The sequence below is a fragment of the Spermophilus citellus genome (genome assembly GCF_964194105.1).
Source record: "Spermophilus citellus genome assembly, chromosome: 13".
NCBI lineage: Eukaryota > Metazoa > Chordata > Mammalia > Rodentia > Sciuridae > Spermophilus > Spermophilus citellus.
In genome coordinates, this window is record NC_138193.1 from 114,752,487 (window position 1) to 114,769,138 (window position 16,652).

A 16,652-nucleotide genomic window follows, 5' to 3' on the forward strand; every position below is an offset into this window, starting at 1 on the left:
AGAACTGTCCAGAGGGAACGGCCCAAGCACCAATGCTAATGGTTCCATTCACAGACAGGAGCCCAGGCCCCACATCCCCTGTCCGCCAGGAGACAAGGACAGGAGGCTCACTAGACGTGGCCTCCTCCAGAGAGGCTGGTCAGGAGAAGGAGCCCACCCTGGGAATTTAGGGGACGCAGTCACGAGTGGTCTCATGGGCTGTCCTGGGAAGGGTGGGGCTCATTGCCCCCCGACCCCGTTCCTCATCATGAGGGGCCTCAAAGCCTGAGAGAGGGAAACCATCAGACCCTAGGAGGAGAGGCGCAGGAGGAGGAGAGGCGCAGGAACAGGAGAGGGGGTAGCAATGAAGGCCAGCGGTCGAGGCAGGAGGGAAGGAGTGGGGGAGCCCAGGGAGGTCCAACAGGGGGGCCGGGGGAGGGAGGGAGCTCCACAGCACCAACATGTCCATCCTGAAAGGCCACCTGCTGACGCTGCCCGCACCTGACCACTGGGTCAGTCCATCATCCGACAACGTGTGAAAGCCAACCCAGCAGGATGAAGCCAGACCAGCAAGCTTCACTCGGTTGGAAGACAGAGGACAGATGAGAGGCTTCAGAGGGAAGGCTAGGGCAAGGAGGGGGTCCGGCACGCGGGAGCAGCTGTGACGGTGCCAGGGACGGCTTCCCTGACGCCACTTGGCCCCACGCTGGCCGTGGGTCCTCTGTGCACACATGCAGGGGAAGGCCAGAAGCTAACTCACAAGGCACCCAGCCATCGGTCAAGTGTCCTATCACAAGGAATCACAGAAGGGAACTGGCCTTCTGCTTTCCCTAAGAGAAAAACACTTGGGCCAGGCCGACTGCAAAAGATGTAAATCCAAAATCAGGAATGGGAGAGAGGGAGGTACACTGGCGAAGGAGAGCAGCCGCTTGGTCCTTCTGAGCAGCCGCAGTTCCAACGAGAGCTCTGGCCCACCCAGCATCTCCCCGTGACACTCCTTGGTCAGTTTGTAATGTTTTATGATGCAAAATCTGAACTACGCACACAACTAATGCCATGAGCCTCTGCACCCCCTACCCAGCCTGGTCTGACACCTTGGAGGCATCGTGTGGGTTCCCTGCCAGTCCCCTACCATCCTGCCTGGTCGGCACACAGGGACGGGGTGAGCCTGCAAGAAGTACGGCACTTAGCGGTAAGGAGAAGGACCTGAGCCCACCCAGGGCCAACCGTGAAGTCAGGGTGCGCTCCTCCCCGCCGCAGCCCCCAGAGCAACTGACCGCCTGAACTCTAGCCCCTGGTTCCCTAGCAGTGAACAGCATTGCTACACAGGCTTATTTTCCTGAATATATTTGCCTGGGTGGCCAGTTGGATTCCGTGAGGCACTGCCACATTGGCAGTCTTCCGTGTCCAACCTTTCCGCTCCACTCTGCAGTTCACCCGCTCTGCAGGAAGCTGCTGCTTACTGACCGTCTGGTCACAGTAATGCAGAGAGTACGGGTCACGGATGGGGGCTCGGATGGGGTGGGCGTGGGGGGGCAGAGGGACGCGGCTGCGGCCTGAGCTCACCCCAAGTACCCCGGAGCAGACATGCCATTCACATCTGCCTGATCCCGAAGGAAGTCCTGGTGCAGCTCACAGAGCCACCACTTGGGGCTTTGGTGACCAGATGGCATGGTGTTTAATGGGCAGCCACAGAAGCAGCTGCGCCACTTACCAGCACCTTGGGCAAACAGCATGCCTCTTGTGAGCTGGCTTTCTCATCTTAAAATGGAAATGAGAAGCCCTTGGCTATCTGGGGGATAACAGAGGTGATACCTAATAAGTGCCCTCAGCACTCATTTGCGTGTAATTCTGGGACATTGCTGAGTCTTTCGGACCATGCTTCCTCACCTGCACCTGGGAATGGTGGATAGTCTCTGAGGAGCATTGCAGTTGTTTTCTCCGACCTGACGGATGCTGCCCAGCTCTGTCCTCTGCAGTGACTCTGTAGACAGAGCTGTGTGCTCCTGTGTGATGAGCACACTACCAGAGGCAGGGTGGACACGAGACTTTCCTGGGTGCATGTGTGGCCCTGGTATGGGCAGAGGTGCTGTTCAGGGCCTCTCTGCCGGGAGTCTGGCTTCCTGCCCTTCCACACCTGTCTTCGTGCTATGGAGAGCCATCGCTTGGGGAGCACTTCCACAGACCAGGCCCCGTGCCAAAGGCTTGGTGCATGGTGCTCTGAGGCCAGCCTTTTCTGCCGCTGACCACTGTTTGGTTGGTTTTGGTTTGGGTTTTTTTTCCAGGGGGGGTGTTTATTGTTTTTTTTGTGTTGTTTTGTGTTGTTTTGTACCAAGGGTTGACCCAGGGTCACTCAACCATTGAGCCACATCCCCAGCCCTTTTCATGTTTACTTTGAGACAGGACTTTGCTAAGTTACTGAGGCTGGCTTTGAGCTTACGATCCTCCTGCCTCAGGCTCCAGAGCCTCTGGGAATACAGGCGTCACCCCCACACTCGGCTGCCCTCTTCATTTTCTGAGACAAGGCCTTACTAAGTTGCCGAGGCTGGACTTGAACTTGAAATCCCTGCCTCAGCCTCCTGAGTTGCTGGGACGACAAGTGTGTGGCCACCATGCCCAGCTCCCAGAGTCTTCACCACATCTAACGTCCACACAGAATGCCCAGGGTCGGTCGCTGGCTACACAGTCCACCTGTGGGGGGGCCATGGCTGCCACATATGGGTTAGTGCTCTGCTGTCAGTGTTCTGAAATTCCTAGGAGTTTGGGTAACAAGGGGCCATAGTGTGCAGCCAGGCCTGCTCTTGACAGCGCTCTTGACCCTACGCACTTGGCCACCAACTGGACAGCAAGTATTTTGATTCCGTCTCCTGAAAAAATGTTGACCCTTGCAGCATGTTCCACACGCCCGGCCGTTGGTCCTTCCTGGTGTTTGCTGGGTGTAAACCATGCTGAGTGTTCGAGGTTCCTCAGCTACCCCAAGCTGACGAGGTTTCCTGTCTGGTCAGAAACAGTTCTGCCCAGAGACAGCAGGGCGTTTAGCAACGGTCACCGCTCTTGCTGTACAGGTCCTACGGTGACTTCTAGAAGGATGGGCTGATGCTATCACCCAAGAAAGGAGGTAACCAGGGCAAGGCAGAGGCCAGAGTGAGCCACTCTGGGCCTGCTGGTACAACCCCCCTCAGCAGCCCCCTGCCCACGCATGTGCTTGGGGCCTGCTTTCCAGCGGGCCTTTCCCTGGGGACAGGAAGAGGCACAGGCCTGCCCTCCAGTCCCTCTCAGACTCTGGCTCCAGCTATGAACCAGGGCCGGTAGGCACAGGGTGGAGGCCCCACCCCCCAGGAGCCCCACGCCCCAGCGCTCTGGCTGCGCGGCTGCTCGTAAGAGGAATTTGGTTTATGAACTGAAAGCTGCAGCAGGCACAGGATCTCTTTAAGAACAACATCCTTATCTCCCAGCCAGGCCCAGGTCTCTGAGGCGCCATCCATGAGATCAGCTCTTCAGGGAGAGGGCACTTCACACAGGGACAGAAGAAGGAAGGGGAAAGCGTGACCCGAGCTGCCAATCACACTCGCTAAATACCTCCAGCAGGACCCAGCGCGTCCCAGACACTGCGAATGCCCACCAGGAGCCACACCTGAAGCACGAGGGGGGCTGGTTTGACCGGCAGACTGAGCTGCCCACGCTGGCTTCCTGCAGTGCCCTCCCCAGGGTTTACAGCAATTTCCAGCCAGGACACGGTTCTTCACTCCTCACCACGACCACCGCAGGAAGAGGCCCCTTCCCTCTTGTCTCCCTGGATTTAAGCAGATTATGGGCCTGGTCCCTTCTCAAAATCAGAGATGGTCCAGGACGCTGCTCAGCCCAGCACCAGAGTCCCCTATCACATGCAGTGGCTTCAAGCATTGCTGTTTGGACGTGGAGGTGCCCCTTCTCTGCGGCTCCAGCAAGACCCCGGTTCCTCAGGGCTGGTGTCAGGCAGCAGGGCCACCCTCTGGAGCTCTTTTCCAGATTCCAGAGACAAGAGGACTCCTGCCGGTAGGAGATGACCCACTGGGAAGGACTGTCCCTCCCTGACGGTGGCCTCCTCCAGGCCCAGCTCTGCCTTACTACCGAGGGTGAGGCAGACAGCAGGTCCCCAGGGAGGGCCACTGCACTCAACGCTCTCACCACGGCAGATGAGGTCTGTGGCCAGTTATGACCCAGTGGTTTGAAAAGAGAAGGCACCAGGCTCCGCGGCTGCAGGTTGGGTTTTACGTAGCTAGTGACCCCAGCTGGTGACCCCCAGGACTTGACTCCTGTCATCAAAGTCTCCATGAAGTTCCCACAGGAATGGCTGAACCCAGTCTCTGCCTGAATCCAGATCCCACCTTCCTCGCAGCCCAACCCCACCTCCAGCCCCACACGGAACCTTGTCCCCGCATCCATGTCTCAGTGCCCAAGTAACCCCCCGGCCGTCGGCAGTGTCTCCTACCTGGGCACACTAGGCGAGGGGGCTGTCCTGAGCACTGCTGGCCTAGGAGGACACTGTGCCGCAAAGCCTCATGGCTGCTCTTTACAAGGGCTGGCCCCAGTCCAACACTCGGAGGGGACCCTGCCTGGCTGCCGGACGGCCCAGCAGTCCAGCTGGATGGCTGCAGCCTTATCTGCAAAAGCTTCCTGTCTGAGACCATCAGCTGCTGCAGGATGGTGCCTGAGTGTGGGAATGCCGGCACCACAGGGCCTGGAGATGGCCCCAGCCTCCAACACCCTCCTGCCTCTTGTGGAATTCTTTTGTGTTTTCTTTTTTCTTTGTTATTGTTTTGTTTTATTTTTGTTTTGTGGTGCTTGGGACTGAATCCAGGGTGCTTTACCACTGAGCCACATTCCCTGCCCTTTTTATTTTGAGACAGGACCTTGCTAAGTTGCCTAGACTGGTCTGGAACTCACATCCCCCTGCCTCAACCTCCCGAGCTGCAGGGATTGCGAGCGTGGATTGTGAGCGTGGCCCTGGCGCCCAGCCTCTTTTTGCTTTGTGGCTGTTAATGAGCCACACTGTGGAAAAGTTCCTAAGTGTGAAGAAGAAAGAGTGGAGACCAGCACCTGGCAGCATATCAGCCAGAAGTAATCACAGCTCAGCCTCTCCTGTCCTGTTTCCCACATGGGACTTCACTGCAAAACGCAGGAGGCACTCACCACTGCCATGGAGAGCTGGCTGGCAGTGAGACCCAAATTGCCACTTAAGTTGCATTTAAAAGCAGGGAATGCAGGAACAAAGTCTTGTGGACGTCTCAGGGCCACAGTATGCAATGACCCAAGGGCTGGACACATTCACACCTCAACACCAGGCAGCATCCCCTCTGCTCCCTCAGAACACCAACGGTGAGGACAGCAGGACCGCCAGGCTCCGCCGCCAGGTGCTAGTTAAGACCACTTGCAACCACTGAACCAAGTCTCATCACCAGCCCCATGTTAGAGGTCAGGAATCAGAGACCTCGCCCAAGACCAGTTAGCAGAAATGGGCAGGCCACTGCTGCCGAGCCAGCCTCCCTGTCCCTCCTTCCTGGACCCCTCCCATACAGCTGCTGTAGAGCTGTCTGTTCACATTGTCCTGCAAGGTAAAGGGCTTTCAAAACATCCCAACAACCTGAGAAATACCCTGTTACAAAAATAAAAGTGGTGATTCCATTTGCCTCTTTTGCATAGGTTGTAAATCAGACCACTTAAGATGATAAACCATGTTCACACTGTATTCACACTAGTACCAGGAAGTCACCCGCCACTTCCATGTCCTGCCTGCTCCACTCGGCCTCTGGAGAGCATCACGCCACGGGAAGCACTCTTTTGCACATGAGCTCTGACCCCACAGACTGTTCTGCTCCAGGGGCCAGGAGAAGATTGGTCACATCCAGTATTTACATTTCTCACAGATAACCAAGAGGTCAGAGAGCATAAGTCACATGAAAACCACTTTGTCTCTGGATGGGAACTTTCACAGAGGGTCACGCCAGACGTGCTCCCATATCTCTGGGGCACTTTGTCCCTAAGGACATTAACCGCGGCCACCTCGGGTCCTCATCTAGAGTTTCTCCAGAGTTCCCTGAAGTGCAAGGCAGCAGTGAGGCCTCCTCATGCAGGACTTGCTCATCTGGTCCTGTCCTAAGCACCCTCTCCCTCCCAACCCACACCTCCAATGTCCAGCAGCCAGCAGGTCCCAGGGCACACGCATCGCTGCCAACACGTTTCAGACCTTTGTTCTTGCGAAGTAATGAGAAGGCACTGAAGACTCCAGTGTTAGCAAATGGATGAGAGCCAGCTAAAACTCTGCGTCTGAGGCAGGTTACGGCACTCTTTGTCCAAGCTTCTATCCAACGCCAGAATCTGGATCACACTGCTTGTCATGGATTGCCTGGAGGGGGTGCACCCTGCCTTAGAGGACACCATCAGATTCCTAAGGAGTCTAACTGACTTAAAATCAGATTGCTTTGCTGACCACTTGGAAGCCAGTGTCCACTGACCACGTGGAAGTCAGGGCATCATCAGAGCTTCTCAAACTGCAGCCAGTGACAGAATCACCCAGAGACTTGTTGGGGCAGATTGTGGGGTACCATGCCTTAAGTAGTGGGATCCAAGCATTTTCTGCTCTATCAAATTCACAAGAACCAGGACCACACTTTGAGAACCACACCTGCCTCATAGATGGCTGTCAGCATTCAAGGGAGCACAGATCAGTGGCTGCAGCCGGAATTGCTCGGTGCCTGCCCCCCTTGCCTGTGTGCCCTGAGCTGCCACACTGGCCTGCACGCGCCTGCTGCAGCACAGCCAGAACTGAAAATCAACACACCCACCCCGACGGGAGGGAAGGGTGCTTGCTGGTGGACCTGTCTTGAAGAAATGCCGCTTAACCCTCTGGTCGCGAGCACACCCACAACGCAAAGGGACATGGTGAACTGCCCAGCATAGCTTCCTCTCTCACAGGGCAGCTGTGGACCTGAACTTACACCAGGGCTCCCTGGGGGGTGGTCCTCAGGCCTCTCACCCTCCCAGGTCATCTCTGAGGCTCTCAGGAGCCTCCAGAAATGAGGCTAGTCAAGGAAACAGATCTGAAGCCAAAAAGAAAAATAAGCTTCCTAAGGCATACATGAGAAATTCACAAATGCCATTGCTTATCTTCCCAAAATGTCCCGTTTGGCTCACAGACTTCTTGGTGGCGTGTTTTCTAATGAAAGTTGCGGTGGCGACTGTTCAGAGTGTTAGATCCCCAGCCAGTAACACAGCAGGCACTGCAGGACCAAAAGGGAGCCCACCAGAGCACACACACCTACCTCCCCCAGCTCCACAGCCTCCGTGGAAAACGTCATTTTTTTTTTGTTTTTAGTTTCAACAGTGAGCATGTATTATTTTTATTTTTTTACTCTTTATACTTGTACTTTTTTTTTTGCATTACAATTCTTATTACACATATATATTCCACAATTTTTCATGTCTGTATATAAATCAGGTTGACACCCAATTCGTGTCTTCATACATGTACTTTGGATAATGATGCTCATCACATTCCACCATCCTTGCTAATCCCCTGTCTCTTCCTTTCCTCCCTCCCTTCTTACCTATCTAGATTTCATCTATTCGTCCCATGTTCCCCCTCCCTACTCCACTGAGTCAGTCTCCTTGTATCAGAGAAAACACTTGGCATTTGTTTTTTGCACTGTTACTTTTTGAATGGTGGTCAAACATAAGCTTCTACTAGATTTCCTTCATCTACAAATTGTAAAATTTCAGACATTTCCACTGTTTTGTGGTGCTGGGGATTGAATTCAGAGCCTCGCATGCTTACCACTGGGCTACTACCCCAGCTATAATGAGACTCTGGGATAAAACTGGAAACAGGTCCCTAAACCTTTCTGCTCAGCAAAGCACTAATTGTAGCTGAAGCAGTGAGACAACTTCATTTTGAAAAGCTTGCCTCAATACTTTACAGCAACTGTAAACCCCCGCTCTAGGCTGTTTACTTTCTTGATTTTAATAATTATCAAATCTGAGAGACTTTGAAGAATATGAGTTTAGAATTCACTTTAATAAGAGGGCTGTGAGCTAGACTTGGGGGCTGAGGCAGATAAAAAGTTTCAAGACCAGCCTCAGCAACTTAGCAAGGCCCTGATCAAGACTGTCTGAAAACATGAAATGAAAAGGTCAGGGACACGTGGCTCAGCGGTGGAGGGCCCCTGGGCTCAACCCTCAGTGACAAAACAAAGTACACAGGGGGAAGCTGAGGGAGGGGAACCTGCTGGAAGTGGTCACATGACCATCACCTTTGTGAGTGACAGAAAATCTCCACTACCACTTTGCAAGACAAAGATAGATGCAAATGGAAGCAGCACATCTTTGGCTGTGCTTCCCATCCTGCAATTGTGCAGCTGTTGTTACAGACCAACCAAAATTCTGCACTTATCCTGGTATTCTGGTAATCTTTGTTCTTGCAAAGTAATTAGAAAATATTGAACGTTTTATGGGACTGGGGTTGTTGCTCAGTACCAGAGTGCTTGCCTCACATGCGTGGGGCATTGAGTTCAATCCTCAGCACCACATAAATAAATAAAAGTATTGTGTCCATCTACAACTAAAAATCAAAAAAAAAAATTGAACATTTTAAATGGTTACAAAGCCAACTGGAACTCTTTGACAGACTGGAAAGCCATTTCCAAGTTTTTGGAATCTTATAGGATAATCTAACTTAAAACAGAAGAATCTCCCAAAGGCCATCTTAAAATACACTTAATCCTTATACTAGTTTCAAAAGGCAATTATATTCTCACGTATGTTTAAAAGTTCTTTTCATGGAGATATTTTTGCTTTGTTTTAACCCCTCTGAGGTGTTACTAGTGAGAGTAGCAGCATTGTTGAAAATCCTGACATACAGGTAGGTCCCTCTGTGCAAATTCTCCAGTCTTCACAGGAAGCCACTAAAACAGAAGCCTGAATCTATGCAATCTTGAATACAGAATACCCGAAGAAAACAGGATACTGTAAATGACAGTTTATTTAGTCATTTTGTTTACAACTGAAACTCTGGGAATTCAAAATTAACATCCTTGCCTGTGAGCTTCTTATAGACACCAGAAAAGGTTTCAACCTATAAGGAAAAAAAAAAATGAATCACAAATTAATCACAAACTTAAATGCACACACAGACCCCAAAACCTGACGTCTGTGAAAATGTCTGGCATGGTTTTCCTCCTGGACAATCAGGGGTGAAAACTCCTCAGGGCATCCCCCCAGAATCCCAGGACCAGGGACAAGCTCGACCTCAGCCTCCCCGGACAGACTCTGCATCCTGACACAGTGCCATTCCTCCTCTGCAGCACATGGATGAAGCCAGGGTGTCAGCGGGTGTCCCCCACCACCCACCCCGATGTGTGAAAACACAAGCCTTCCTCAAAGCCAATCCCAGGTCACTTCCATTCCTCCTAACAAAAAGGTAGAGAAATTCAAGTGACCAATTTCTAAAACATCCCCAATTGAGAACCTGGCACACAGAGTCCAAAGGACTTGGGTAGAGGTGGCAAAGGAACAGCCAGCCCTGAGCCAGACAGGCGGCCCTGGGGTGTACCCTCCTCCCAGCAGTCAGGCCCCTCCACCAGTATTAGCCCCCCACCTTGTGTTCCACGTTGTTCTGCTGTGCTTTGTCCAAGTGAACTTTTATAAGCCGGCTGCCATCCAGCTTCACACGAATCCTCTTGCCCACAATTTCACTCGGGAAGACCAAGTCCTCAAGGATCGCATCATGCACAGCTGTCAGAGTACGGCTTAAAAAATAAGCAGAAAATTAAGCAATCTAGCAATGTCTGTGCCCTAGTAAGCCCTGGAGGACACTTCTCAGTCAAAACAAAATTCCTGAAATCCAACCTTTGATGGAAGAGAGTTAACAGTTCTGTCTCTCCTATTTTAAATGTGACACCCTGGTAAACTACATGTGCACCAAGCCATTGTGAGGACTTATCTCTATTTTCACACGGCTTTTTTTTTTTTTTTTAAAGAGAGAGAGAGAGAGAGGGGGAGAGAGAGAGAGAGAGAGAGAGAGAGAGAGAGAGAGAATTTTTTTAATATTTATTTTTTAGTTCTCGGCAGACACAACATCTTTGTTGGTATGTGGTGCTGAGGATCGAACCCGGGTCGCACGCCAGGCGAGTGTGCTACCGCTTGAGCCACATCCCCAGCCCCTCACACGGTTTTTAAAATAACCTCTTTACCACTTTGTGGATCCTTGTCCAAAGTAATCTTTCAAAAATACCAATATGATCACATAATTTACCCACTAAAGGTCCTTTAAGAGCTCTCCATGGCCTCTTAAGATGTCACCAAAACTCCTGTACTATTCCATCCCCAAAGGTGCTGTTCTCTCATAGTTCTGGGATGGCGGCCCCAGCCAGGTGGACCCTGATTTTCCATCCATCCCCATTATGTAAATGACATGGATACCTGTTCCTTACTGGAGCAGGACCACCAAGCTCACCAGCTGCTGCCTCACCTACCAATCAAAAAGGTTCAGCTGCACAGTCCTTGATTCACAATGTGATTATACCTGGTAAACCCATCACCAGCAGGAAACACAGAAAGTCAAAGACATATTTAATACACCTGAACTGCTGAGCGCCCTAGCTTAACAAGAGTCCACTGAGGACTGCCAGTTGGTCCCTCTTGAGATCGTGAGGCTGATCAGGAGCTGTGGGCTCACTGCCACTGCCCCACATCATGAGGACTGTATCACATATCACTAGTCTGGGAAAAGAGCCAAATTCAGAATTCCAAGTACAGTTTCTATCGCTTTTGCATGACTTTACAGTCAAAACAAGCCAGGGACCATCTGTAATTCCTAACTTTTGGGTACCTACTATGTACCACAAGATGCCAGGATTGAGTCAAGAGACAGTTCTTATTTTTGACATTTAAAGCAGACTGATATTGTGGCTACTTATCTAGATCTCAGTCACCACAGGGTGGGTAACAGACACTACGTCGTGCTCATTTGTATTTTCTATCTGGCAGTACCCACACACACAGGAACTGCTTTCTAGTGGATCTCAGGATCCACGATCCAAAGTCTTCATCAACTTTCAAAGTCATTACTACTCATTAGTGAAACATTCTTATAGTACTTGGAAAACACACCACTGTGAAATTAGACAATTACTTCCTTTAAAATGTATACTAAGGGCTGGGGATGTGGCTCAAGCAGTAACTCGCATGCGCGGGGTGCTGGGTTCGATCCTCAACACCACATAAAATTAAAAAAATGTAAACTAAAACAGAAACAAAGCTATTCTTAAGAGTCATCTCTCAAATTCTGTTTTAAAAAATCATTTAAAAGGGGAAACAATGGCAATGCAACTTTAATAATCACAAACCATGGGACTGAAGTAGTTCAGAGGGAAAGAATCCTTACATAGCCAAAAATATGAGGGGTGGGGCTACTGAAAAGCAAAATCAATCTGAAAGCAGGTAACCAGACTGGAAAAGTGGCATAATCACCACAACCTGCTAAATGTATCTCAGGGAGCGGGAGAACAAGGATCAGAAGTCCATCTCACTTCTGCCTCCATCCCCACTATGTCCACCTCTACTGTACCTAGCTCACTTTCCTCAACAGCTAAGAACTGAGGATTTCCCTTTCATTCTATCCTTTGCTGAAAAAATGGACAGACTCATCTTTTACATCGCTGCTCTATTATACTGTATAAATGCCTATGTGAATCACCTGACCTCTACATCTAGAATGAATTCCACAGAGGAAACCAATGTTACTCAGTCAAGATTCTTAGTGAATAGCTTAGGAAGAGCCAAGTCCTGACTGAGAACATCTGGAAATTCCAGGTTTGTGAGGACAGAGCATCAATCAAGGCTGCAGAACCGGGAGACAGTCCCTAAGCTGTGTTCCTACGCTCAATTAATTCCTCACAGGTTTTCAGAACTGGGATTCCAAACCCCTTCTACCTTCTAAGTGTCAAGATTTTAAAAAAGAAGCAGGTTAAAAGAAAAAAAAAAAAAAGCTAGTCTCAAGCCTGTGATCTTCCTATCTATATCTGCCTCCTAAGATTACAGGTGTGTACCAAGGCACCAGGCCCAAAAAATCCTGAATTCTTATGCCACTCCCACTGCCCATGAAACAAATTCAAAGTTCTAGAAAATCAGACACCTCCTTTTCCCATCCTCAGGCTCCTCTCCCGTCTCTTACACCCATGGTAAAAACAATCCCTGTTACACCCACAATACTAAAGTTCCCATCTCTATTTTCTAGGTATTCATAGAACAACTTGAGTTTTAAAACTTGCCAGCACTTTTAGTTAACTGAGCAAACTCTCCTGGGCTTGGATCCATTTTCTCATCCATGAACTAGGGAAAATAATACTATGATACATTCCTAAGTGTGCCACTTCTGGCAGTTAGAGAAATAGCCAGAATAGTTTTTTTTCTCAAATTGGTCCCTAGGGAAGAGTCTGCAGGGATCCTGGAATCCAAAATTTGAGAAACCAACTACTAGAGACACTAAAAACACAAGGCCTAGTTCAGGAAGTCAACTATTAAGTCTATGCCAAATAAGCTGAAGCATCAGAAGGGCACCTCACTTCTACCTCCATCCCCAACTATGTCACCTCCACTGTACCTAGCATGCTTTCCTCATGCCTAAGAACTGAGGGTCTGGAATCAATTCTATGGAGGAAACCAATGTCACTCGGTCAAGATTCTTAATGGATAACTTGCTGCAATATACAACACACCTTGTACAAATCACACGCCAGACAGGAGCGCAGCACAATTCAGTCACAGCTGAAAAACTCACCTTCTGGGACGCTTCTGCTTGTTTTTCGTGCGGCTTTTTCGAGTTGGTTTAGGCAGAATTCTCCTCTGTAAGGTAAAAATTATATGAAAAAAAACCAAAAAACCTATAAGCTGACAGAAAGCTAATAACTGTTGGGTTTTTTAAATATTTTTTTTTTAGTTGTAGATGGACACAATGCCTTTGTTTTTACTTTTTCATGTGGTGCCGGGGATCTAACCCAGTGCCTCATGCATGGTAGACAAGTGCTCTACCACTGAGCCACAACCCTGACCTAACTGTTAGTTTTAAAAGCAAAAAAGTCAAAAGTTTAGGAAAAACCTAGACTAAACAACTGAGGAACCCCTTTCTATAAAATCACTTCCAGAATTTTCAATAATCCACATTTCTGACATCTTCCCATATTCAACAAAGCCCACTACACAACACAAGCAGCAGAAGATGGCTGATAGACCCAGAGTACTACTACTACTTTTTACAATGTTTTTAGTTGTTGGTAGATCTTAATTTTATTATTTATATGTGGTGCTGAGAATCAACCCAGTGCCTCACATGTGTGAGGCAAGTACTCTGCCACTGAGCCCCAACCCCAGTCCCAAAGTACTACTTCTTATATTCCCAATCAGTCCTGGCCCTTTATTCCCCAGACTAATTTGCACCAAAGCCAGATGTGAAGTTAAAACACTCATTTCGCTCCCTTCTCTATAAGGTATCCAGTGGCATCTTTCAATCTCAGAGCCCATGTCAGATTCAGCAGAGGATCAGCACAACCTCACAGGCCCTCGTTTCGCCTGGTGGCCCTGTCAGCAGCCCACTAGACACTAATGGCACTGTATCATGGAAAGCCCTTCTGTGACTGAACCAACCTCTCACACTGTTCTGACTCCTCAAGAGAATGTATTCAATCACTTAACATGACCACAACTTCCCCGGCACCCTACCTTGTACTCTTAACAGGGTTGTTGTCTGCATTGTGATCAGCAACACAGCTTAAACCAAAGTACTTGGTCAAATTCAGGAAAAAGAACCTTCAACAGTAACAGATACCTGAGCAATAAAAACCACATGCTTCCCACTGAACTTCTTCTCCAATTCACGCACAAGCCGGACTTGGATTTTCTGAAAAGATTTCAGCTGAGGAACTGGCACAAATATGATGATAGCTTTCCGACCACCACCAACTTCAATTTCCTTTAAAAGAAAAAAAAAAGGTCAACAAGCTGTCGCAGACCAGACCACCTGGCTGGGACCTGGCTTGAGTGTGTGCGCAGGTCCATGAGTTGCGACCTACGCTCACCCACTGGGCCTTCAAGCCACTGCAGGTGGCTGTGAGGGCCGATCAGGCAGACGCACGCGGCCCGCCCTGTCCTTTGCCACGTGATGCCAGCAAGAGGTCATCACCAGATAGAGCCCCTCCAGAGCGGAGTCAGACGAACCTTCCCCAGCACCTACCTGGCTCGGCCTCCCCACGCCGGGCACACCTGGCACGCCCAGCTTTTAGCTCGTGAACCTAACGACGACCCTGCACGCAGGCCCACTCCTCTCCCCAGAGCAGGCGGCACAGGCTCTGACTCCAACGCGACGGCCGGCGGTCCTGGGCACCACACGCGCACCTCCCCGCTCACCTTGGCCGCCGTGATGTTCAGCTCCCGCAGCTGGGCCTTGAGGTCCGAGTTCATCTCCAGCTCCAGCAACGCCTGCGGGCAGACACGGCGTGGGAGCCCGCCCCGCGCGCCCGCCCGCCCGCCCGCCGGGTCCCGCCCGCGCGGCCACTCACCTGCGAGATGCCCGACTCGAACTCGTCCGGCTTCTCGCCATTGGGCTTCACGATCTTGGCGCTCGAGCTGAACATGGCGCGATCCTGGGGGAGCACGCGCGGTCAACGGGGCGGCCGCCGCCCGCCCGGCCTGCCAGGGCCATCGACTGGCGCGGGCCGGGTAATCCACTGCATCCCATCGCCGAGGCGAAGGGCCCACAGTCCCGACAGACCCCATGGGGCCTTTTCCCCCAAGCCAGCCGAAAAGCGCGGCAGAGCTTAGGCCCCGTACCACCTACCTTGAAGAGAGCCGGCTTAGAAAGAGGCCCAGTTCTCGCGAGATCTCATCATATCTCGGAGGCGGAAGGAAAGAGGCGGGAACACCAAAAGTAGAGAGGCGGAAACCGGAAGAACCACTGAGAAGCAGCCGGACAACTAGAGAGTACCGGAAGTGGGTCCAGAGCTCGAGTGTGCGGGCTTCGCTGGTTGGTCCTGGAATGCGGTACTGGGTGTCGGCTGGTTGGGAATCCGGTTAATACATACGTCATAAAACGAGCTGGGAAATACTTCTTTGTGTTCTGTTTTCTGGAAAAGACTGTGGAAAATTGAAATTAATTCGGCTTGGAGCATTTTGACAAATTCTGTGAAATCAGAGTCTGAGGATTTCTTTTTTCAATTTTTAAAAATAATTACGGACTATTCAAATTATCTATTTCATATTGGGTGAGATTTGGTAGTTGGTGCTTTTTAAAGAACTGGTCCATATCGTCTAAGTTGTCCAATTTATGTGTGCTAGCAAAGGAACCAAGTAGGAATGTGATGCGAGAGCCCACAGAATGGGAGAAAATCTTTGCTTTTGAGACAGAGGATTAATATCCAGAATATATAAAGACCTCGAAATAGGGCTGGGGATGTGGCTCAAGCGGTAGTGCGCTCGCCTGGCATGCGTGCGGCCCGGGTTCGATCCTCAGCACCACATACCAACAAAGATGTTGTGTCCGCCGAGAACTAAAAATAAATATTAAAAATTAAAAAAAAAAAAAAAGACCTCGAAATACTTAACACCAGCTGGGCAAGGTGGCTCATGCCTGTAATCCAATGACTTGGGAGGTTAAGACAGGGGGATGGCAAGTTCTAGGTCAGCCTCAGCAATTTAGGAAGACTTCACAAATGAGACCTTGTTTCAAGGTTAAAAAGGCCTGGGGATGTAGCTCCCTGATAAAGCGCCCCAAGGTTATAATCACTAGTAATAAAAACTTAACCCCCAAAATCAACCCAATAAGTGGGCAAATTAACTAAAAACTTCTCAAAAGAGATGAAAATGACCACCAAATATATGAAAAAAAATGTTCAACATCTCTAACAATTTGTAAAATGGAAATCAAAACTACACTGAGATTTCATCTCACACCAGTCAGAATGGCAATCAACAAGAATACAAATAATCATAAGTGATGGAAAGGATGTGGGGAAAAGGAACACTTTTACATTGTTGGTGAGATTGTAAATTACTACAACCACTATGGAAATCAATACGGAGGTTTCTCAAAACACTAGGCATGGAACCACCATGACTCCTCTATAACTTCCCTTGGTTTTTATTCTGAAGAATTACTATACAGTGATACATGTATACCCATGGTTATAGCAGCACAACTCACAGTAACCAGCCTAGGTCCATCAATGAATGAATAAAGAAAATGTGGTATATGTACAAAATGGAGATTTACTCAGCCTTCAAGAAAAATGAGAGGTGGAGGCGAGGGTGTGCTGTAAGCCAGGAGGGTGGGCACTGGGCTCTCTTCCTCGTGTTCAGCATTGATCCCCAGCTGCAGCCACCACCACGGTTGTCCTGGTTGGCCCATCCCAGAGGTGAGCCTGCAAGGTTCCTGCTTGTGTCCCTGGAGCGTGGGACTCTGCTGAGCTGGAGCTGTGTGTTTCACCTTGATAGCTGCAGCCAACAAGGGCAGTCAGCCCAGAGTCTGAAGTATCCACCTTGCAGCAGGCCATGATGCCAAAGGCTCCCAGAGCCATGTCCACTTTCATGAGAAGCTACATGACTCAGTGACCGGGGTCACCCAGAAGGGGGGACAGCAGCTTTCTGGT

The 16,652-nt window shown here is 50.0% G+C and overlaps 1 protein-coding gene across 1 annotated transcript; it reads right to left on the minus strand.

The window, feature by feature from the left end:
- Nucleotides 1-8,977: 8,977 nt before the first annotated feature.
- Nucleotides 8,978-14,914, minus strand: RPS7 (ribosomal protein S7). Its single transcript, XM_081264768.1, has 7 exons — nt 14,846-14,914; nt 14,568-14,651; nt 14,416-14,487; nt 13,838-13,981; nt 12,794-12,858; nt 9,611-9,761; nt 8,978-9,088 (listed from the first exon to the last, which is right to left on the minus strand). Exons 2-7 carry the CDS (start codon nt 14,640-14,642, stop codon nt 9,011-9,013), a joined length of 585 nt encoding a protein of 194 aa, XP_081120894.1. The 5' UTR covers nt 14,643-14,651; nt 14,846-14,914; the 3' UTR covers nt 8,978-9,010.
- Nucleotides 14,915-16,652: the final 1,738 nt, after the last annotated feature.

Coding starts and splice junctions, on each gene's coding strand:
- RPS7 (XM_081264768.1), bottom strand. CDS start 14,642: ATGTTCAGCTCGAGCGCCAAGATCGTGAAGCCCAATGGCGAGAAGCCG. Junction 14,488..14,567: donor TCGAGTCGGGCATCTCGCAG/GTGAGTGGCCGC, acceptor GTCTGCCCGCAG/GCGTTGCTGGAGCTGGAGAT. Junction 13,982..14,415: donor TGAACATCACGGCGGCCAAG/GTGAGCGGGGAG, acceptor TTTCTTTTAAAG/GAAATTGAAGTTGGTGGTGG.